The sequence below is a fragment of the Vombatus ursinus genome, unplaced genomic scaffold (genome assembly GCF_900497805.2).
Source record: "Vombatus ursinus unplaced genomic scaffold, bare-nosed wombat genome assembly UNPS02000582.1, whole genome shotgun sequence".
Lineage (NCBI taxonomy): Eukaryota > Metazoa > Chordata > Mammalia > Diprotodontia > Vombatidae > Vombatus > Vombatus ursinus.
In genome coordinates, this window is record NW_020940360.1 from 22,077,179 (window position 1) to 22,101,128 (window position 23,950).

The window sequence follows — 23,950 nt, forward strand, 5'->3', positions numbered from 1 at the left end:
TTGCCTAGGGTCAAGCAGCTTGTAAGGGAAAGAATTGGAGGTGATTTCCATATGGCAAGGGAGAGGGAAGAGTCAAAGATGACTCCTATGCTGTGAATCTGTGGTGGTATTATCAGGAGAAATGTAGAGAGTGAGATAGAGGTGGGTGGGTTATTTTGTGGGAAGTTAAGCTTATTTATGGAAATGTTGCTTGAGGTTTTGATGAATGAGTTAATAAAAAAGCATTTATTAAACAACTATTTTATGCCACATACTACTGTGCTAATCACTGGGGGTACAAATATGGTAAGCAAGATCGTGCCTGTCCTCAAGGATCTTATGTTCTGATAGGAAAGGCAGCAGAAAGAGGTGAGCAACATGGAATACTGAGAGGAGGGGAGAGCTATAAAGAGTGCATGGCGGTTGGAGATGACTGGGAAGTGGTGGAATGGGCCTGGGACAGGGTAAGATAAGGTGGAATTTTACCAATCAAAGCCTGGGTCCCAAGGGTGGGAGTCTTAATTCTGGTAGAAGGAGGCAGCCAGGAGAGATGTTGAGTAAGCTACTGGACATGAGACTGATAGCTTCTATAGCCTTATGTTTTTGGAACTCTTAAGTTTTTTTTTCCCTTTGTTTTATTGGTCCCCTACCTCTCTCTTCTTAGCTCAGTGTGATACTCAAGTTCAAGATGTTTACATAGATTCCTAGGTTGTTAGAGCTATCTGGGGTCATATAGGCCAACCCCCTTCATAATGTAGAGGAAGAAATTTCTGAGAAGTTCCAAGAATATACAAAATCATAGAACCCTAATGCTTGTAATCATATCTAGCTTATTAAGGTAGCCTAATAATTGGAACTTTGCCTTATCAGATATATATTATACTTAGTGAACCCCTTTGAGATTCTTAGGATTACCATTACTCATGAAGATTCAGAATGCAGTTGTGTTTTTAGATTAATACATTTTTCCTTCTCCTTTTTTGTTCAGCTGGAATGCTTGCTTATTCCTTCAAAAGGTTTTAAAGCGGAGACACAGGAGCAGAAAATTTCAGAATGCCATCTGAAAGGTGCCTCAGGTATAGTGCTGAATTTTCTTTGAGGGTGTCATGCCTACTTAATGTGAAGCTTTACCGAAACATAAACCAGCTTCACTTATTAGACTTTTTGTTAATCTAATGTAGCACAAAGACTAAATGCTTTGGCCTTTTCTATGTTGCTTATAGCCATCCCTTCTTTTCAGAGTATTTTTTAGACCATTCTTCCTTCATTTCCTTTCTTCTATATAAGAGTTTAACTCTGCCAATATCAGGTGTGACCTGAAAATAATGTGGCTGATGTTTTAATATATGCTTTGGGACTTCAGGATATCTGTAATTTATTGATATGGGTAATCCCTCCACAAGCTCACACTGTAGCTAGCCTTCCTCTTCTTAGTAGCTTGTCTTTTGTCTTGTCAGGCGCAGGTTGGGTGCTAGGCATATAGAGGCAAAAACAGAACAATCTCTTCCCTCAAGAAATTTATGTTCTCTTGGCTTTGTCACTTGGTGGACAGCTTCTCCAGCCTTAACTAAGCCAACTGTTGAATGGCAGTTGGCTACTAGGCCTATGCCAGAGCCTTTCCAACTTAAGGTAGGGCATAATAGAGCTTAAATTTTATTGATAAAAACCTTTAATAACCCATTGTCACCTGAATACCAGGAGGAGGCACCAGAGAATGGAGGATTTTACCATGTCCTAGAGGATATAGAGTCAACTGGGTGTTTATTATTTCTCTGAAGCTCCCTTAGAAGACTCCACATTTATTCTTAAAATGCTGTTGTTGCTCAAAGCATTTTTAAAATTGTGTTTTGGGATTTCCTCAATAACGAAAAGCTTTGTCCTTTAGGAATTTTATTTTGGGAGACAACCAAACATCATTCAGCCCCAAGTCTGGTGATCAGTCAATCAACAAGCAATTTATTAATTGCTTATGGTGTGCCAGGCCATGTGCTATGTGCTAGGGATACAAAAGTGAAAGTGAAAACTGCTACCCTCAGTGAACTTATGTTCAAATGAGATAACGTATGTAAAAGTACTTTTCAAACCTTAAAGCAGTATATAAATGCTATTATTATTATTATTATTTTTACTATTATTCTATCAGGGCAAAATAACATATATGTGTGTGTTTCTATGATGTACACAATATAATAAATAAATATTGCATTTTGAGGTTTGCAAAGCTTTGCAAGTAGTATCTCATATTATCCTCACAATAAGCCTGGGAGATAGGTACTATTATTATCCTCATTTTACAGATGAGGAAATTAAGAAGAAGGTTAAATGATTTGCTCAGGATCACACAGCTAGTAAGTGCCTAGGGCTAGATTTGAACTCACATTTACCTGACTCCAGGTTCAGTGCTTTATCCAGTGAGCCACTTAGCTGATATGTCTATATCTATAGACATATCTATGTCTCTAATCATCTATAGCCACATAAATATGTTCACGCACACACACAAAATATACACCAAATAAATGTGAGGTAATTTTTTTTATGGGAACTAGCCATTGGGGGAATATGAAATGGTCTCACCTAGTAGGTACCATTTTGCTTAAGCTTTGAAGAAAACTAGGGATTCTGAGAGGTGTGAGGAAAGAGGGAATGCATTCCAGGCATAGTGGACAGGGTCTTTAAAGGCACAGAGATGGAAGATGGGCTGCTGTGGGTGGGGAGAAGGTTAGTTTGGCTAGACTGAACAGGCTGTGAAGGAAAGTATAGTTGGAAAATTAGGTTTAAGTCGGGCTGTGAAGGCTTTGAAATGTCAAACAGAGGAGTTTGTATTTGCTACTTAAGCTAATCGGGAATCACTGGTATTTATTGAGTAGGTGAGTAATTTAGTCAGACTTGTAATTTAGGAATACCATATTAGCAGCTGTGTGGAGGATGGCCTGGGGAAGGGAACGACTTGCAGTAGGGAGATCAGTTAGGAAGCTATTGAAATCGTGTAAGCAAGAGGTAATGAAGGCCTGGACTTCATGATGAGGTGGTCATGTAAATTGAGAGAAAGGGACAGATGTTGAGAGATGTTGCTCAGGAAGAATCAACAGGGCTTTGCGAATGATTTATAAATGTCAGGTGATGGGAAGTGGGAAGTTGAGGATAGCACTGCAGTGGCAAGCCTGGGTGACTGGAAGGGTGGTGGTGCCTTTGACATAAATAAAGAGGAATGTGTTTGTGGAGAAAGATAATGAATTCTGTTGTGGAATGTTGAGTTTGAGATGCTTATGAGACATTCATTTATGAATGTCAAATAGGAAGTTAGTGATGCAGGGTTTCAGGAGAGAAGTTAGGACTAGATACATAGATCACTAAATCTACCAATCACCAAACATTTAAGTGTTGAGGATATCAAGAAAAGAGAAACCACTGTTCTTGCTCACAAACGATCTAGTATTGGAGATAACATAGAGGAGATAACATGTAAATATCTATGTACTTGCAAGATAGAGACAGGGTAAGTGGAAATTAATCTTGAAGCGAAGGCACTGGCCCAGAAGAAATGTGTAAATACACACACACACAAACACACACACACACACACAAATTAAAAAAATAGATACAAGTAATTTGGGGGAAAGAGGCATTAGCAGTTGGAGAGGGACCAAGCAAAGAATTTGGGGGAAAGAGGCATTAGCAGTTGGAGAGGGACCAAGCAAAGAAGTCATGTAGAAGTTGGTACTTGAACTGACTAGTAAAGGAATCTGAGATTTCTGAGAGGCAGAGATTTTAGGAGGGACTATATTCCAGCCTGGGGGGATAGCCAGTGCAGAAGGATAGAAATGAGAGATAGGGTGCCAGCCTTGGGTGGGGATAGTCAGTGCAGAAGCACAGAAATGAGAGATAGGGTAATGGGCATGAGGAAGAGGAAGAAGGCCATTTTGTCAGGACAGTAGTCTGTCTGAATGGGAAGTAATAGTAGAAGGGTAGATCTGAGGGTCATCTAAATAGAGATAATAGTTGAACCCATGGACTGATGAGGTCAGTAAGAGAGAGAATGTGCATAGAGCAGAGTAGAGGTCCCAGAATAGAAGTTTGGTGTACATGGATAGTTGGAGGGTGGGATAAACTTGAGTATGACCAGTCAACACTAGAAATAAGGACAGAAATAACAAAGGGTTATACTTTATTGGGTCAAAAATGAGTTGTGACTGTAAAATAAGGAGATGGATTTCTTTTGCATTTCATCAACTAGTTTGGAAGGTGATTCCCAAAATGTTTTGAGCAATGAAGGGCAGCATCAGAATGTATGTATAGCCTGTGTCAGAAGGGCAACATCTATTGGGATGTTTGATTTGTGATATGTTGCTTTTAAAAATCAGTCCTCTTTAGGGTCACACCTTGTATTTCTGATTCTTTATCTGCCTTCAGACTTCACGCTGTAATTTCTTAGGTATGCACTAAACATTTGTTGTATATTCTTCCCATTTGCTTTATCCTATATTTTGTTCTTTGTTGCCAGGTAGCATTTAACTCTGACGGATATTTTGGGATGTAGTTTGTAAGAAATATTCTCTCAGAAAATAAAGTTGGGTTCTATTATAAGGGCTTTTTAACAACCTGCCAACTAAGATGAATAAATTTCTTTTAACATTCATGCATTTCATTTGTATGAAAACCTCTTGAGAAAAGTAGAGGAAGAAGAAAGGCCCTCTGGTTTATCATACCAGAAGGCAATATTGAGATAATCATGAATAATCTTATTACTATTAAATTCTTGAAAAGCTGGATGAAACTATTTGAATAAATCTGTATTGACACTATCCATTTTTCCTTTTTTTTTTAAATGTAGAACATAGTGTTTAAGAAAAGTATGGATTTTTAATGGTACTCGGTCTTTTTAGATATGCAAATATGTCATCCAGCTATTGATCCTCTTATTTGAAAACTAGTTGCACAAAATGACTATTTTTGCATGTATGTTTTTGTGTATTTAAATACTAAGTAAGTATGGGCATGGAAGTTGACATGAATTTTAAAATAAAATGCTGTTGAGTATGCAGATATTTGAAAATGTGCAGCTGTTTAAGAAATTTACATCTTTAAAAAGTAGCTGAGCATGCACCAAATTTATTCTGTGAAAATGAGTCTTTGGGTGTTATAGAAAACTCATAGGGAAAAGTCTTCTTTATAAAAATTGTTACATTGGTTAAAATCAAACTAGCAGAGGTTGCAGTAATATAAACCCTTCCAGAACATTATCTATACCTACTTCTCTGACCCATGTATTTTCCTGTGGCTAAGGTTAGTTAACTCTGGCTTATCAGATGTTGCTGCGATGAGTCTTGCTTGTACAGGGAGTTTGGGATCTTCAAGTGTGCCACTAATCTTAAGGCAGTGAGGGTAGAGCATTTTGGTATTGTTGGATGGACTGATGGTTCCAAATCTTCTGTGTAGGGACTTTTGAAATTGCCATGGTGGGGAAAAGATAAAGGTAGCTTCTGTTCTCATGAGACTCTTGAAGATCTAAAATAAGCTGATTTGGAAGGGCTCACCCCTAAACAAAGGAAGGTCACCTTCTGGACTGGAACTGCATGTCTGTTTTAACATGGCAGCCTTTGTTCAGTGGTGGAGATCCTGCTTGGAGGATAGAGGAGGTAGGCCTTAGAGCTTTCCTCAGGAAATTGATATCCTGATTCTTTTTATTTATAGAACTAGGGTATAACTATATAACTAGAGTGAGGTGATCAGGACTTTGCCCTTGGAATACCAAAATTAAGAGAGCATAAATTTTTAACAGATGGACTCTGGCAGGATGGAAGGTAAAGAATTCCTCCAGCCACCCAACAAAATTTGTTTTAATTACTTTTTGTATTATGTTCCAATAAGAATCTCAAGGTTGATCTGAGCCGTCTTACTCTTTGCTTTGCCTGGCCTGTGATTTTCTTGCCTTAACTGCCAAAATTGCTAGTTATAGCTCTGACCAGACTCTACTACTTCAGCACAGTCTTTGGAGGATTCTTTTCTTTTCTTCTTCTTACTTCCCTTTCTTTACCCTCAAGTTTTAGAATGAAAGAATACTGAAAGAGTAAGTTTTAGGAAATTTACTTAAGCATTTGAGATCTCCATTGTTAGAGAGGCCATACCAATGAGAGCATGATCCATGAAAGCATCAAAGACAGATTGTGATTCTAAGGGATCTCTTGGCAGTAAGCAGGTGTTTGGCTACCTCCTAATTTAGAAAAGTGGTCTTACTTGTATTTTCTATTTACATATGGCTCAGTTTATTATTAATGACTGTTTACATCGAATGGAGCTTCATTTCTTTGTTAAATGGCCATGTATACATGTGGGCTATCCCAATGAAATTCTTTGGAAATTTTGATCTGGATGCTGTGGTGGAAAAAACACACTCAGAATACAATAATAATCATTTTTAGGCCTTTATTTCTTGCCAAGTGTCAGAAGATTTGTCTCTATTTTTAATAGCTTGTAGCATATTGCTTCCAAAATATTTGTGATCTTACACCAAATGTCTTAAATAGTAACAGTGTTGTAATTTTAAAAAATGTGTATATTTAAAAATTGAGCTGAACTGGTCGTGTTAAATTTTGTAACAATAAATTTACTGCAGCCCTGAGCCCTTTATTCTTTGCCAAATTTCCACTTACAGCTGCTTTTTCCTGGCAAGATTTAAACCCTGTCAATAGAAGTCTGTAATGCAAATACTGATTCAGCCTTAATAATAAGGATATAAATTGTGCTGCTATATTAAGGAAATGGGAAAGGAAACATTAGAAGGTAATTATTGTGATACATTCATCTTCTCTGCTACAAGTCACGTTTCAAAATACACTTAACATTTAAGATGACATAAAAGGAGACAAAAGAAATTTTGGAATTTCCAAATTTAAAAATTTTAAAGTTCAGTGATCAGAAACCACCTTCTCCTCAGAATTCTTCAGTAAGAAGCTAAATAATTTTGTGGCACAAATTTTATTTTTATTGTCTTATTTTCATATTTTCTATACATTAGGAAAACAATTATATATAGTCACTATAAACTAGATGTACCGCAAAAAAAAATTGATAAAAAGTTTGTTATTTTTCTTAAGCTTGGAGATTCCTAATCTTGTTAACAAGATTCATTTTGTATATCCGTATGCATATATTTTATCCGAGAAAGGAAAATTACACTGTTGTATTCTTTGTGACACATATTTCTAAAAATGTCCAACTATTTTTATCCGATACCTTTTTAATGGATTTCATTAACATATTTTGTTCTGACTTTGCCTACATTTCCCATTAAATCTCACCCTACCCCTTCCAGAGAGCCGCCTCCCACCCCCGATTATAACAAAGAATAATATAGGAAAGAAAAATGCAGTCCAGCAAAATTAAGTAACACATCCTCCAAGTTCAATATTAGATGACAGGAAATTATGTGTAGGAGAGAATAGTAAATGCTGATGTGTTCAATATTTACTCCATCCTTTTTGAGAGGATATTAGAGGGCTCTCATGAAGACTTAATTAGCAGATACGAAAAAGCATTGTATTTAGATTTCGAGTTAACAGAGTTCAAATCCTGACTATTACTGATTACCTTTGTGACTTTGGACAAGGTACTAACTTTTCTTTTTCAATTTACTTATCTGAAAAATGAGTGGTTTGCACTAGATGATCCCTAAGGCCTCTTCCAACTTTACAGACTGACTCTAAGATAAATTTTCTGCTGTGGCTTTTTTTTTTTTTTTAACTTTTTTACATTGAGGGCACAGAGGAAAAAAGTAAACACTGAGCCTGATATTGTACAGATGACAACAACAGCAACAAACCAAAACATTTTCTACCTTCCAGGAACTTCTTTACTACTTCAGCAGATCCATGATTTCACTGATATTTCACGGATATGCAGAATGATGCACATCATTGGTGTAGAATGCAGCCCTTCCATGCCTCCTTCTTCTATGGGATTCTTGTCCATATCCCATAGATTCTCTAAGGGGAGTTACCCAATGGGCTGTTTTTGCGATTCTTGGTATCCTTGGTGCATAGTACAGTGCCAGGCAGATAGGACACCCTTAATAAATGTTTGTTTGCTAGCTCCCTTTCTCTGTATCTTTTTACTTCTCTGCAGTACCAAAGTGGCCAGTATTTAGGGTATCCATTTGATATTCTTCCCTTCTGCTATGTGATTTGTCCAGTGTCTTTTCCTATCATATATTTCCTCAGTGTTGTCCCTTATGCCACTTTTTTAATATGAGGCAGCCCTGAAAAATTGCTGGAATCTTTTTGTGGCTACCATACACCGCTAGGCCCCTTACAATTTTGAATCAAGGAGTATTTTTACTTCTTAAAAAACATATGCCTTCTGCTGAATGCTCTGGGTGCATATTCAGTCAACTGTAACCATTTCAAAATGAACTGCCACATTTCAATTGAAAATAATCCTCCCACCTTCCCACGAGCACTTCCTTGATCTTCTCCTCTTGTCATTTTTTTTCCCTTGTCACTGTGCTGACATTCCCAATCTTCCTGAGTCAAGAGGACCTAATAAGATTAATTGGCTGTCCACTTGCATTTCACATGAATCCTGGCCCATTCGTTCTGAGTGTGTCAGTGACATGAAGAATATACCTGAATATTTACCTCAGTTTATCGAATGAATGGCATCACAGTCTTGGTAAAATATCATGACTTGAACCAGCCCTGTAAATGGAGTTGCTGGAATTTCTGAGTCATTTAGGGAGTTTGGATTGATGGAATGTTGCCTGAGTAGAGGAAAGATCTACTAAGTCCCCATTGCCCCACTACAAAGGAACAGCGTGCTGAGTTGGACAGATGGAGGGAAGTGACCAACCTCCTTTGTCATTGCTGATCTCCTTAACAGAGCAGCAAGGTGGCACAGTGGATAGAACACTGGGCTTTGAATCAGGAAGGCTTATCTTCCAGAGTTCAAATCTGGCCTCAGACACTTAATAGCTATGTGACCCTGGGCAAATTGCTTAACCTTGTTTACCTCAGCTCCTCATGTCTAAAATGACCTGGGGAAGGAAATGGTAAACCGCTCTACTATTTTTGCCATGAAAATCCCAAAATGGAGTCATGAAGAGTTAGATATGGATAAAACGGTGAAACACACACACACGCACACGCACACACACACATACACACACACACACGGCTTTTAGAGCATGTCTGCTTAGTTATTATTTTCATTTTAAAAATTTATAATTTATGTTCATTTCCCAAAATATCCTTCTCCATCCCCTCCTTCAGAGTCGTCTCTTGTGCCTACCTACTCTTGTCCTATTGTGCTGATGGAGGAATGCTCCAATCAGTCAATCATCAAGCATTTATTAAGTGATTCCTGTATGCCAGACATGAAACTAAATTCTGGGGCTAAAAGATATTATTTGGGGGGACAGTATGTGTATACGTAAAAGTATAGTCATAGGTATTGGACTTATGATTTTATTGCTCTGTGATGAGGCAACTCCTTCTTCCAAAGCAAATCTGTACCTTCTCTGTAACTTAAAATCTCAGTTACTTAAGACGCTGAGATATTAAATTACTTGGTCACAGAGCCAGTGTGTATCAGAATCAGGGCTTGACCACAAGTCTTCCTAGTTCTGTTGCCAACTTTCTGTCCACTGTACTAGACTGCCTTTCTATAAAACAGTGTATGGAATAACTAAAAAATACACAAATAAATACAAGGGTTTTTTTTTTTTTTGGAGGCAAGACACTAACATCTAGGGGATTAGGAGAAGCTTCATGATGAGGTAGTGTTTGAGCTGAACTTTGAAGGAAACTAGACATCCTGGGAGATGGAGGTGAAGGTGGAGTGCGGTTTAGGTCTGGAGGAGTATCTGCTATGAGGAACAACAAGAAGGCCATCATGGCTAGATCATAGATAGTTCCTAAGGCCTCTTTCTTTGCAGCATCACATTACTTACTTCACCAATGTGTTCTCCAAATCAGTGGTGTCAAACTCATTTACAAACAAGGGTCACTACACAGTGCATAAAGATCCATGTGGACCACAGATTGACTTAGAAAACTACTGTTAATATTATCTATGTTTTATTGTGTTTTTATTTAATTTTTGTTCAGTATTTCCCAATTGTATTTTAATTTGGTTTGGGCCACACTCTGGAGTGTTGAGGGCTGCTTGACACCTCTGCACCAAATCACCCAAACCACCACCCCCGTACAATTTTCTTCTTTGATATTCTTTTCTCTCTGGGCCTTGCTCTACTAATTTAAGTTAATTTCTCGTTAATGGGTTAATATATGGTTGTTTGTATCAGGGTGACATTTGTATTTTACATGAGGTGTTCTGGAACCAGTAACTTGACTGCAGATAGTGATGTAAAACAGTGGGGATTTCTCTTAACTGTGGCATTCCTCCATAGAAGAGCGTAAGTTGATGGGTGGAACTTTTCATAGCCTTTTCACATTACAAAGGCAGCTGTAAAAAGGTAGGGCTGGCCATTGTGTGGTGGTGGTAACCAGTTCTCCTTGTTTGATTCTTTGCCAGTGGGAATCCTCATGAGAACCTGTTATCTCAATTTGATTCCTGTGAGTGTGAACTAGCCATAGATAGAGAAGTAGCTCTGATTCAGCCATGTAGGTCCTCATCCATGGCAGGAGTCGGTGGTCAGGAGTTGGGTTTAGTTTGGCTTCTTCTCTAAGCACTGTTTGCTTTACCACATTGGAACCTCCACAAAGAGTTTGCATTAACCTGATTAACCAAAATGTATATACTAAGACTGAGGACAGTTGTAAAGAGTAAAGAGGTCCCTTGATATAATGGAAAAGACACAGAACTGGAGATCAGAAGTTGTAGGTTCTAGTCTCTACTTTAATAGCTGGTTATATGACCTTGAGCAAGTCACTTCCCCACTCTGGGGCTCAGTTATCTATAAAAACTGGGTGGTAATAGGTAATCATTAAAGGGGCCTTCTAGCTCTAAATTGCTGTTATTGCTGGTTCTTCATTTTTGAAGAATATGGACAAAATCATGGGGTGATATCTTGACTTATATATGAATTGGATTTTTGTGAGGCAGAGTTGCCAAAGTTGTCAGCCTCACTGTCTATTCCAGAGTCATGAAGGTCCAGTGGCAATACAAAAGTCAAGATAAGATGGATGGGGGCGGAGCCAAGACGGCAGAGGGAAAGCAGTGACTGTCTTGAGCTGTCTCCCAAAGCCCTCCAAATGCCTAAAAAAATGGCTCTAAACAAATTCTAAAGCAGCAGAACCCGCAAAAAGACAGAGTGAAACAAATTTCCAGCCAAAGACAGCCTGGACGGTTGATCAGAAAGGTATATTGTGCCGGGCGGGGAGAGGAGCGCAGTTTGGTGTGGGCTCGCAGGCCGCAGTGACCCTGGAGCAGGCCTCAGAGGACTGAATCGCGGGTAGCTGTGGTGGTTTCTAGACTTCTCAACCCCTGAACACCAAAGACAACTTAGAAGGTCAGTGGAAAAAATCTGTGACTGTGGTGAGAGAGGAGCTAGGTCTCAGCCTCAAGTCTCGAGCATGGCCCAGGGCTGTGGCTTTTTCCTGAGTTTCCAGCCCACAGACTGAGGGGGGAATCCAGTGGCTGATCAGAGGGGGATTGCAAGGATCTCTTTGCCAGTGCTGAGGCAGGAATCTCTTGTTCTGCCTGTGCTTGGATCTGGGTCACAGTTCTGAGGGGTGGTCCTGGGGCGAGGAGGAACACTGGTGCGGTGGAACTTGTGGTGGTGGAGAGAAAACACGTCGCCCCTTATCATAGCACCTTGGAAGAACTGAAAATTTACAGGTCTCTAGAAGTACCTCTGAAAACAGCTGTACAAATCCCCGAAGCTTGGGACACTACAATCTTCACATTGGAAGCAGCCTTTTACCTTAACAAAGAGTTTAAAACTCAAGTAATTGGCTGATATCATGAGTAAGCAGCGCAAAAAGAGTCAGACTATATTATCTTACTTTGGTGACAAAGAAGATCAAAACATACAACCAGAAGAAGACAACAAAGCCAAAGTTACCCATCCAAAGTTTCCACGAAAAATATGAATCAGTCCCAGGCCTTGGAAGAGCTCAAAAGGGATTTTGAGAAGCAAGTAAGAGAAGTAGAGGAAAAACTGAGAGTGATGCAAGAAAATCATGAAAAACAAGTCAACAGCTTGCTAAAGGAGACCCAAAATAATACTGAAGAAAATAACACCTTAAAAAATAGCCTACCCAAATGGCAAAAGAGGTCCAAAAAGCCAATGAGGAGAAGGATGCCTAAAAGACAAAATTGGCCAAATGGAAAAGGAAGTCCAAAAGCTTACTGAAGAAAATACTTCCTTAAAATTAGAATGGTGCAATTGGAAGGAAGCTAGTGACTTTATGAGAAATCACGACACTGTAAAACAAATCCAAAAGAATGAAAAATTAGAAAACAATGTGAAATATCTCATTGGACAAACAACTGACCTGGAAAATAGGCCCAGGAGAGAGAATTTAAAAATTATTGGACTATCTGAAAGCCGCGATCAAAAAAACAGCCTGGACATCATCTTTCAAGAAATGATCAAGGAAAACTGTCCTGATATTTTAGAACCAGAGGGCAAAATAGAAATGGAAAGAATCCACCGATCTCCTCCTGAAAGAGATCCCCAAAGGAAAACTCCTAGGATTATTGTAGCCAAATGCCAGGGTTCCCAGGTCAAGGAGAAAATATTGCAAGCAGCTAGAAAGAAACAATTCAAACATTGTGGAAACACAATCAGGATAACACAGGATTTAGCAACTTCTACATTAAGGGACCACAGGGCATGGAATATAATATTCCAGAGGGCAAAGGAGATAGGACTGTAACCAAGAATCACCTACCCAGCAAAACTGAGTATAATCCTTCAGGGGAAAAAAATGGGTATTCAGTGAAATAGAGGACTTTCAAGCATTCTTGATGAAAAGGCAGAGTTGAATAGAAAATTTGATTTTCAAATACAAGACTCGAGTGGAACATGAAGAGGTAAACAGAAAAGGGAAAATCATAAGAGACTTATTAAGGTTGAACTGTTTACATTCCTGCATGGAAAGATGATATTTGTAACTCATGAGACCTTTGTCAGTATTAGCGTAGTTGGAGGGAAAAAATTATATGTATGTGTGTGTATCTATATCTCTCTCTCTCTCTATATATATAGATAGATATATGGATAGATAGAGGGCACAGTGTGAGTTGAAAATGAAAGGGTCATATCTGGAGAATAAAATTTAGGGGTGAGAGAGGAATATACTAGGAGAAGGAGAAAGGGAGAGGTAGAACGGGGTAAATTATCCCACAAAAAAAAAAAAAACCAGAAAAGAAAAGGCTCTTACAGTGGAGGGGAAATGGGGAAAGGTGAAAGGGAATGAGTGAATCTTATTCTCATAGGATTTGACTTAAGGAGGGAATAACATACACACTCAATTGGGTGTGGAAATCTGTCTTACCCTACAGGAAAATGGGGGGGATGGGGACAAGAGAGTAGGGGAATGATAGAGAGGAGGGCAGATTGGGAAAGGGAGTAATCAGAAGCAAATATTTCTGAGGAGGGACAGGGTCAAAAGAAAGAATAGAATAAATGGGTGGGCAGGATAGGATTAAGGGAAATAGAGTTAGTTTTTCACAACATGTCTACTATGGAAGTGTTTTGTATGACTGCGCATGTGTAGCCTATATTTAATTGCTTGCCTTATCAATGAGGGTGGGTGGAGAGGGAGGAAGGGAGAAAATTTGGAACCCAAAGTTTTAAAAACACATGTTTAAAAAAAATGTTTTCACATGCAACTGCGAAATAAGAAATACAGGAAATGGGGTACAGAAATCCATCCTGCCCTACAGGAAAATTGAAGGGGAAGGGGATAAGAGAAGTGGGGGAGAGATAGAAGGGAAGGCAGACTAAAGGAAGGGGTATTTAGAATGCATGCCATCTTGGGATGGGGGGAGGGGCGAGATGGGGTGAAAATTTGGAACTCCAAATCTTGTGAAAGTAAATGTTGAAAACAAACAAAAAAAAATTACCATAAAAAAGTCAAGATAAGATGACTGATGATGGCTGGGAATGCACTTACCTTTAATGAAATAGGTCTTGAGACATACTCAGCCCTTAAAGAACTCATTTGTAGATTTGAGGCATAAAAATCTTGTATTATATAAGTGTTGTTGACTAGGTTCTTTGGATGCTCATGAAAATGAGTGTGGAGAGAAAGCTGAGGGATGTCTCTTTTTTTCTGTTTTAGAGAAAGAAAACCATTTAATCCATTCATAAATCCACAATAAAGAGCTGACTTAGGTACCCAACTTTAAACATGTTTGGTTTCAGCTTTAGAAACCTCCATCAAAGCATGCTGGGTTTCATTTGTTGTTCTCCTTAGGCAGTTTGAATTTCAAAGACCTCATTTTAAGATGCTTTGATCCAGTTTGCTTTTATATGATATCAGCTTGAAAACTCTTCCCTAACCCAATGTTTGTTTTGCTTTCTGTAATTCATTATTGGCATTAGGTGCAGTGTTATTTTGAAGAAATCTTGCAGAATGATTCTGTTGTCTAGAGTGAGCTCTGAGGGTCAGTATTCATGGTAGAAATCAGGTTCTGAGCCTGGGTCGTACCCATGTCCGGGCTTTTGTCTTCTGTCATGCTAGGGCTAGGATGGAAGAATAGAGGAGAAAGAGGAGAAAAGAGGAGGGGGAGATGGTAGGGAGGAATGGGGAGAGAAGGGAAAAGAGAGAGAGAGAGAGAGAGAGAATGAGGTTTATATTTTTTCTACTATGCCAGTAATTTGGTTAAACCTGTATTCCTTGAGATGGATTATAAATAAACATGATTGATTGATACACATGGGGAGAATGGAAATGAGAGTGTGGCCGTGGCCAGGACTACTGCAGGTAAAGCCTTATAAATACAGATGCACGTGCTTCCTAAAGCAATAGGTCTGATTGTATTGCTTCCCAGGACTCCCATTGACTAGAAAATTGTGACAAGCTAAGTGGCCTCAGAGGTTTGTTTCAGTTTAACATTTTTACTCTAATTCAGAACAAATTCAGTAGTACACTGGTCAGAGCTTGGGGTACAAGGACTGGGATGATTTGGTCCAAGTGGCTGTTGGTTGTCCTTAATTCAAGACCTTTTCCTCTTAGAATATTTCCCTCCTACTCCCTCTACTCAACAAGAAAACACATATATCTTCCTATGAAAAATAACAATTCATATATGTGTGTGTATGTATGTGTGTGTATATGTGTGTGTATATATATATAATGTGTATATATATTATATATATATATATGTATATGTATATATGTATGTAATATATATATATGGACAGCTAGGTGGAGCAGTGCATAGAGTACCAGGCCTGGAGTCAGGGAAAACTCATCTGCCTGAGTTCAAATCTGGCCTCAGACACGTAATAGCTATGTGACCCTGGGCAAGTTGCTTAACCCTATTTGCCTCAGTTTTCTCACCTATAAAATGAACTGAGAGGAAAATGGCAAACCAATCCAGTATCTTTGCTAAGGAAACCCCAAATGGAATACTGAAGAGTTGGACGCAACTGAAAAATGACTGAACAAATATACATATATACAGGATGTCCCAAAAGTCTTAGTGGAATTTTAAGTAAAGAATAGTGTAATTTAAATTGGTTAAAGCAAGCTTAAATAGCTTAAAATTTATAAGCTTTAAGAGCTTAAAACAGCACTAAAACTTTTGGGATACTCTGGTATATACAAACTCATAGCTTTAAACTTCCAGCAAAAATTTAAAGTAGGTAGTGCAAGTAATTTTATCTCCACTTTACAGATGAGGAAATTGAAAAAGTGTGGGAAGTTAAAAACACCCAGGTTTCAGACTTGGGTCATGCTGCTGCTCCAGATTCATTCATGAAGGCCAAGTTCAAGTTCCTTATTTCCCCTCACCCCCATCCCAGGCGCTCTATTTTTTTCTTTTTTCTTTTTGCTAGGCAATGGGGTTAAGTAAGTGTCAAGTGTCTGAGGCCTGATTTAAACTAGGGTCCTCCTGACTCCAGGGCGGGTGCTCTATCCATTGCACCACATAGCTGCCCCGCACCTCAGCCACTCTTCTCCCTCTTTTGAAGCTTTTGTCTTTTTCCTCCTGGTAGATTATAATTTCCTGGAGGGCAAGGGCTAGGCTCCTCTCTATATCTCCTGAATTGCCCCTCCCACTCCTACCCCAACAGAATTGGAGTTCAGGAAAGATTTAATAAGATTTGTTTTTTTCTATGCAATCATTGCTACATTGACTTGCTTTATTTTATTTACAGTATTCAAGAAATGCGGACAGGCAGGAGGCTTTGCCAGTCCGATTCTCACCATGATGCTGTCCTGGCAGCCTTGAATCAGCAAAGAAGTGATGGTGTTCTCTGTGATGTCACCCTCATAGCTGAAGAGCAGAAATTCCATGCCCACAAGGCTGTCCTAGCAGCGTGCAGTGATTATTTCCGAGTAAGTGGAAACAAGTGATTTTTTTCATTTTTGTTTTTGATGAAAGAATTTAGAAATGCAGAAGGATGTTCTGATGGTTTTGTTGTCATCAACCAGTTAAGGACAAGTCCCACAGGGACCTCTGTGATCATCTAAGTGATGGGACCTTTTCAAGGTAGGCCCAGCATCTGGGATCATTCTAAAAGCCATCTCAAGCTGCACTAGAATTTACCTGGAGTTGTTCTAGTTTGGGACAGATCTCATGTCATCACTGAGGATGGGATAAAATACTATTTCTCACTGGTCATTGGTATTTCACCTCAAATCATGGTTAAACATGGCTTTTGTAGTATAGTACAGAAAAGAAGTGACACTTGGTTTTCAGAATTTTTTTTTTTGGTCTGAATCTCTGGTTTCATCAATGTAGGGAACTCCCAGTAGGGAAACTATCTTCAGTATTACGGACTGGCCGGTCATCTGTGTCTCGGAATTTGCAGAGAATTAGTTGGTACAGTGAGGTTGAGGGACTTGTGTATGCTATACAGCTATGCTCGTATGAACCTTTCTTCCTTCCTTTCTTCCTTCTCTAATCAAAGATAGGCTCTTTACTTAGTAAGCATTTTTAAGTACATCCTATATGTTAAGCACTGTGAAGAGCTCTGGAGATAAAAAGAAAGAAAAACACATGGTCCCTACCCTCAAAAAACCCACATTCTAGTGGGAGAGACAACATGCAAATAACTCTGTTTATAGAGGATATCTACCCATGTAAATGGGAGATAATGTGAGAGAGAAGGCAACACTTGCCAGGAGTACAATGTGTGTGGCAGCTTGGGAAAGGCTCTTTCAGAAGGTAGGATTTCAGTTGTTTCTTGAAAGACGCCAGGGAAACCATCAAACAGAGTTGAGGAAAGTGAGAATTCCAGACACTGGGGAATAGCCAGTGAAAATACTCAAAAATGGGAGATGAAATGTTGTGTTAAAGGAACACCAAGTAGGCCAATGTTGTTAGATCATAGAGAACATGGAGGAGAGTAAAGTGTAAGAAGACTGGAAAGGTACAAGGAGCCCAGGTTGTGAAAAGCATTTTACATGCCAGAGGATATCATATTTGATCCTGCAGGTAATAGGGAGCCATTGGAATTGATTGATAGAGGAATGATATAGTCATAACTGTTCTGTAGAAGATCACTCTGGCAGTTGAATGGAGTATACACTGGAGTGGGGAGAAACCTGTATCAAGGGAAACCAACCAGAAGGCTTTTGCAGTAGGCCACGTGTGAGATGATGATGGCCTGCACCCTCATGATGGCTCTGTCAGAAGAGAGAAGGAGATACATTGAGAATCCTTGTGAAGGTAGTAGGCTCATGTGTCAGTAAGATCCTTAAAATGTTATTTAAGTTATGATATACATGTCATGCTATATAACCTTGTCAGTACTCAGTCTATCAGGCTTTGAGTTGGGGGTTGTATATTTTAGAAATTGCTAGCGAGTGTATGTGTGTACTTGTGTGTATAGTCCTGTTTCCACTGATATTGTCATTTATATTAGACTGAACAGTGTTTGGCCCTGTCCATGGGTTCCTTCATAATAGCTTAACAGGGTTAAATGTCTCTTTTTTTCCCCTCACCTTATACCCGATAGGTAAGAAATGAGTATCTTGCTAATTGGGCAAACCTAGAAACCAAAACACTTGATGAGAATTAACTTGTCACACTTCCTAGTTTCTTTAGATGAACCCTTCACACTCTGTATTTTGGGTTTATGACCATTTCTAAGAGGTGACATACTTACTTGGCTTTCAGTTCAGCTTTCATTTACCTATGAGCATGTTATCAGAATTGAAAACTTGTCAGTGCTGCCATCAAATTCTTATTGGCCCTGCCACTAGCATTGGCCTTGCCCTTAACTAAATTCCTTATTGATATAAATAAGATCTTTATTTATTGGAATGTAGCAAGAACTAGGCCAAAATGATGACTTCTCAACTCTAGGACATTTGGTTGTGAGAGCCTGAACTATGTTTTAGATTGAAAGGTTGAGACAAGCCATTCCCAGGAAGAGTGTGAACCAAAGGAGGTGAACAGAGAGACAAGAAGAGCAAGGGAAGTACTCAGACCGTTTCAGAATGACTGTTCTTTAAACTATTGTGGCTTCTCAGAGCAGTTAGACCAACCTGTATGTTAAAAGGATGTACAGTATGTTTCAGGTTGTAAGGGTTTTAACCTGGAATCCGTGAATTTGTTTGTTAAAATACACACACACACAATTATATTTCAATATAATTGATTTCCTTTGTATTTCGATATATTTTATTTTATGCATTTAAAAACATTATTCTGATAAGGGGTTCATAGGCTTAACCAAACTGACAGTGAGCTCTAGAATTAAGAATGATTTTTGAATAATCTAGGCTAGGATTTGCTTTCATTGATGGAAATAGGATCTATATGAATATTGCTGAGAAATGACTACATTTAATAAATTTTTAATTACAAGGCTAGTTGGAGGCTACTTGTCATTTCATGCTGGGTTTGGGTGGGTTTCAGTAGCATTAAATCCCTCCTTTTAGACTCTATTGAATTCTGGTTCACTCCTTGGTGTGTCAAATCACAGTGAACACCCATTTGGTACAAAAGCATTGGGAAGCAAGATGGATAGATGGTCCTTGCCCTTGAGAAGTTTCTAATATATAATGCATGTGGGGTGTATGTGTAGAATCACCAATTCCCTCTTCCCTTCATGGGGGAGAGTGTGTTCTAACACTTGCAGTTTGGGCTGTCATACCACCACCCTCTACAGCCTACTACTTATCTTTTTGCAGTTTCTCTCGTTCTAGCTTAACATTGCAGCTAACCAGGTACCACTATGTTGAAGTCACACCCTGTACTTTACCTGCCCTTGAGGTTTGCTCTGGGTTTATTATTGCATTAGTTTTGCCTCTCTCCTTAACTAAGGAACTAGGCTCTTCATATTTTGAATCTACCCTTTTATGAGGAATAGTTTTTCTTTGGGTATCTTAAGAGGCATCCTTAGCGGGGAGTGAAGGTAGGAGGGGAGGAGAGTACAAACATGATGAAAGTATTGAAAAAGCAGTTTTATTCCCACAGGTAGAAAAGGGAATGCTAAGCAGTAATGATTTATAGAATGAATATGATCTGATAAGAGGCTAATATTCAAGCTTCATTGGGACATTTGCAAACAGCTGCTTATTAGTTATTATACATTTTACTAAGTATAGCCCAATCAATGCTAAATGGCCTCTCATTTCATATATGTATATATATTTATTTACACATGCACACATATGTACATATATGTATGCGTTGTGAATATATGCATATGTGTATGTGTGTATGTATGTATGTGTATTTGCGTATATGTATATATAGATATGAATGGATTTATAGATATGTACATAGACACATATACATACATATATATTTCTTCTTAAAACATTATCTTGCCTTATACCGTAAATTGGAGTAATGTTTGTTTTTAAATGAAAGGAAATAATAATTCACTTGTGCATAATACTTAAAGGATACAAAGCTGTTTACACACAATATCTCATTCAAAACTCATAACAACCCCATGAGTAAACAGTTCAAAATATTTTATTTCCATGTCACAAATGAGAAAATTGAGACCCAGGAAAGTCTCAAGGTCAAAGAGCTTCTGAGGTCAGAGTTTAACCTAGTTCTTTCAACTTCAAGTTTAGTGCCTTTCCCACAATACTGCAGAGAGCAACAACATTGCCAATAACAAGAAATGTAAATGGGATTCATTGGCTTTGTAGTGTCTCTCTACTGCTTTTATGGAGCAGGTAGGAAGAACAGGTAATTGTTTCCCAGAAATTACTATGTGCATATTTGTCCAGAGTTTCATAACAGAGCAATGGCAGAGCTCAAAACTCAAATCAGCTCCCATGTGAATGACCTCTTTGTCCATATGATAACCCTCTCATGTTTATTTTTTCCCAAAAGATAATTATCAGTTCACATAATTAGTGGTTGATCTTCATGAAAATTGTCACAATTTGATGGAAGCTATTCAGTCATTTACTAAATATCATCTCGGAAGTATGCTCACTTCCAACATCTTCCTTTTCCCTATTAAAACCTCAAGAGCACAGTAAAAAAATGATTATTTTTGTTTGTGTATCTCCTTTCATTTTATATGGCATAATCGCATACTATTCCTTGGTTACTTTCTTGGTATATGAATTTCGCTGTTAAAAAGCACAACATTCATTACTTTCCATCAAAACTGTCCATATGGTCTGGCCTGTGTTTAATGACTTTGCCCCTGGCATTGAGTCTAATGTTGTTGAGTCCTTAGTCCTGTGATTCTTTGTCTAAGAGAGTGTAGTATGATCACGGGGAGCTTTCCCACTGCAGTCATTGCATGTTAATGCTGGATTCTCTCCTTTCAGTGATGACTACAGTCTAGAAGAGAGAGGGGAAAAAAAGTACATCTTAGTTTACCAAATTAATCTCTAATTTGGAAAAAGTGCCAAGATATCATCCCTGAATGGAGCATGTTGACCATTATGTTCAATTATTAGTGTGCACACTTCTGCCCCAAATAATTTTTGAGGTGTCATGTTTAAAAATTTTATTGTGCTATATCACCTGTCAGTTATTTGAAGCCTAATATCTGTTAGGAATCAGAAATCATGGATTGAGAACGAGTATATTTTAATCATTCTTCAAGGTAATATGAAAGCCTTTCATTGGAAAAATTTGGAAGTTTTAGCAAGACAGAGGGAAGATGAATATATAAGTATACCTTCAAAATATTTGTATCATTTTTTCTTTGTTTTTTTTCCCACAGTTATGATAGTAAAGGAAACATTTATCTAGAATGTAGTTGTCTTTTGGGGCACTTTGATGGAATTTTAATGATGAACGTTTCTAGGCAGTGGCAATATAAGAGAGGTGCAAATGTCATTTGAGTAGGACATTTTTATTCCTCTTTTTTTTCCTTCTGATGATAAATCTACTTGGTTTTGTGCTTCTGTGGAACAGTTTGCTCTCAGTGAGATTTCCTTGTTAAGCATTCTCACTAACATTTGAGTCTAGATTTCTCCCATTTAAAAAAAATCCAGTAGAGAAGCTATTACAATTTCAAGAACAAATACACCCTGGTAATAATTTTCTTAATGCCTAACAATGACAAAAATGAGTGAATCACATAGTTTCCCAGAGAGTGCAGATAGTTCAGTGATTGTGTATGTCACTAAATAATTATAGCAGCTGCCATCATGCTATTTTGATAGGTTGTCAATTCAGACTTACCTGTATTTTTCCTACTGACCCTGGAAACATTTTATGTCACCGCTGCAGTTAAGTGAAATAACAATAACAACATCTTCCAGTTTAATCAACTGAAAATGTACACCAAAAATATTGCACATTTTATGTAGAAAATTCAAACTATTTTTTTTTCAATTTCTTTTCTGTAAAGGGAGTAATGATTTTGTTCCTTTGGGGGTTGACATTTTAACCATGGAATAACCAAGAATGATTTGGTCATGTAAATCACTCACTTGAGAATGTAAATGGTCCTTTATTTGATCAGTGTTGAAATGACCTTAGGCTCAGAGTTGCTGAATGTGTTATAAAAACTACAGAAGTGGATGGAATTTTTGAGAGAAGGATGAAATTAACTAATAAATAATGTAGCTTCCTTCCCCACTTGAGGAGAAAAGTGTGATTCATGCATTCATTTGTTCAGCAAATATTTGAATACCTACTGTAGAAATACTGTCAGATGCTATCAGGGACACAGACATGAATAAGACATAGTCCCTACTTTAAAGAACCTTAAAGTCTAGTACAGGAGGTAAGATACATACAAAAATACCTATGATACAAAGCAGAATGCAGTTAAAGTCCGTAATAGGCAGGCTGTGCTTAGCTGAAGTCATAATGGGTCAAATTTTCTCCTGTGCTCAGGCCTCTTCTTATTAGTAAATGGGACATTTAGGGAACTACTTCTAGGTTGCGCAGGTTATGAATAATGCACATAGTTTAACCATGATGTTGGTGTTCATGCATTAAGATGTTATTCCTCATTGGCAGTGTCTTTGTATTCAAGTTTTTTGTTTTTAATAGACGGAATAGATTTAGTCTCTCTCTTGCTTGTCTTTCTAGTCACTGACAGCTGCTCTTCATGGTAAGTGATGTGGTTTGGAGCTGTAGAAATGAGCAAAGGATTCACAAGGGAATAAAACCTAGAACAATTAACTAATTATTTTATATGATGTTTTGAGGTTTAAAAAGGACTTTCTTTACATCAACCCCATGAATTAGAGAGTGCATTTATTTTTGTACCTGTTTTACAGGAAAAGAAAACTGAGGCCAGTATAACTTGTCCACAACTAGCAAGTGTAGGAGTCAGAATTCAAACCTAGGTCTGAACTATAGCTGCTTCTGTAAAGAAATATGGGATGACCTCTTCTACTAGGGAGATTAAAAAAATAAAGATAAAGATGAAAAATTAAATAACAATAAGAGTTAAATATCCATCCAAGAATTGTCAAAATAGTACATGATTAATTGCTCAATAACTACATAGTTTGACATTCACAGTATCCCAGAAAGTCAGAGTTAGTTTTCCTGAAAATTAGGTTAATTTGGTGTATTATTGATGAAGCCATTGTGTTCCATAGTGATCACTGTTTTGCTTCCTAAAGTCTCATAAATTATCCGTTTATGAGGACAGAGTAAGATGGCAGAGTAAGAGGAAGAATTAAGAGTCTACCTCTCTCCATACCTTCTTAACAAAGACCTAGAGAATGCACGAGATTGAATTCTGATCAAGAAAGGCAAGAAGAAATCATGGTGAGTCATTTTTCTATCTTAGAGTGGCTTAGAGAGGTGGACAGAGAGGCTTTTGGACACTGAGGAGGGAATCTGTCTAGGAGTGTGTGTGTGTGTGTGTACACAGAGCATTCTAGCACTCAGGAACTTGACAGAGGGCCAAGACAAGGCATTAGAAAGTGATCCAAGGGAATCCCTGAGCAAGCACTTGGTGCAGGAATGGGTGCCATCTGGCAGTGCTGTCACCCATCACCTAGTACTAGGTCACAGATGTGGAGTCAAAAACAAGGAATGCAAGTTTGGGCCCTTGCTGTGTACTGAGCACGAAACAAGGACTTGGAAGCAAATGTAGCTGTGTTGTTCTGATCCTAGGAGCAGAGGGAAGCATTCCAGACCAAAGGGGAGGTGGCAGTTCAGTTGTTCTTAACCTGGAGAGCCTTCCAGTGAGCCAGTAGTGGCTGAGTCAAGGAGCAGCCTGCTGAAACTCCCAACTATAGACCCAAACCTGGGTAAGGAACCTGCAGAACTCGTAATAGGCAGGCCACACTACTTTAGGAGCACTGAAGCTTTGCAGATCCCCAACTGAGGCTGTGAAAGCACCAGAAGGACATAAGAACAGAGAATTTCAGGCTCCTGAGTCTCTCCTCTCACCCCTTGCCGGCTCCCTGAAATATGCAGAGCCTATCACTAA

The 23,950-nt window shown here is 38.4% G+C and overlaps 1 protein-coding gene across 2 annotated transcripts in view; it reads left to right on the forward strand.

Annotated features, from left to right (window-relative positions):
• Nucleotides 1-23,950, forward strand: part of KLHL32 (kelch like family member 32) — a 294,695-nt gene that overhangs the window by 73,197 nt on the left and 197,548 nt on the right. For both annotated transcript variants that reach the window (XM_027855902.1, XM_027855910.1), the window contains exon 2: nt 16,271-16,451. In XM_027855902.1, coding sequence (XP_027711703.1) covers nt 16,281-16,451 — 171 coding nt within the window. In that variant the 5' untranslated portion in view covers nt 16,271-16,280. The remainder of the gene's footprint in view (nt 1-16,270; nt 16,452-23,950) is intronic.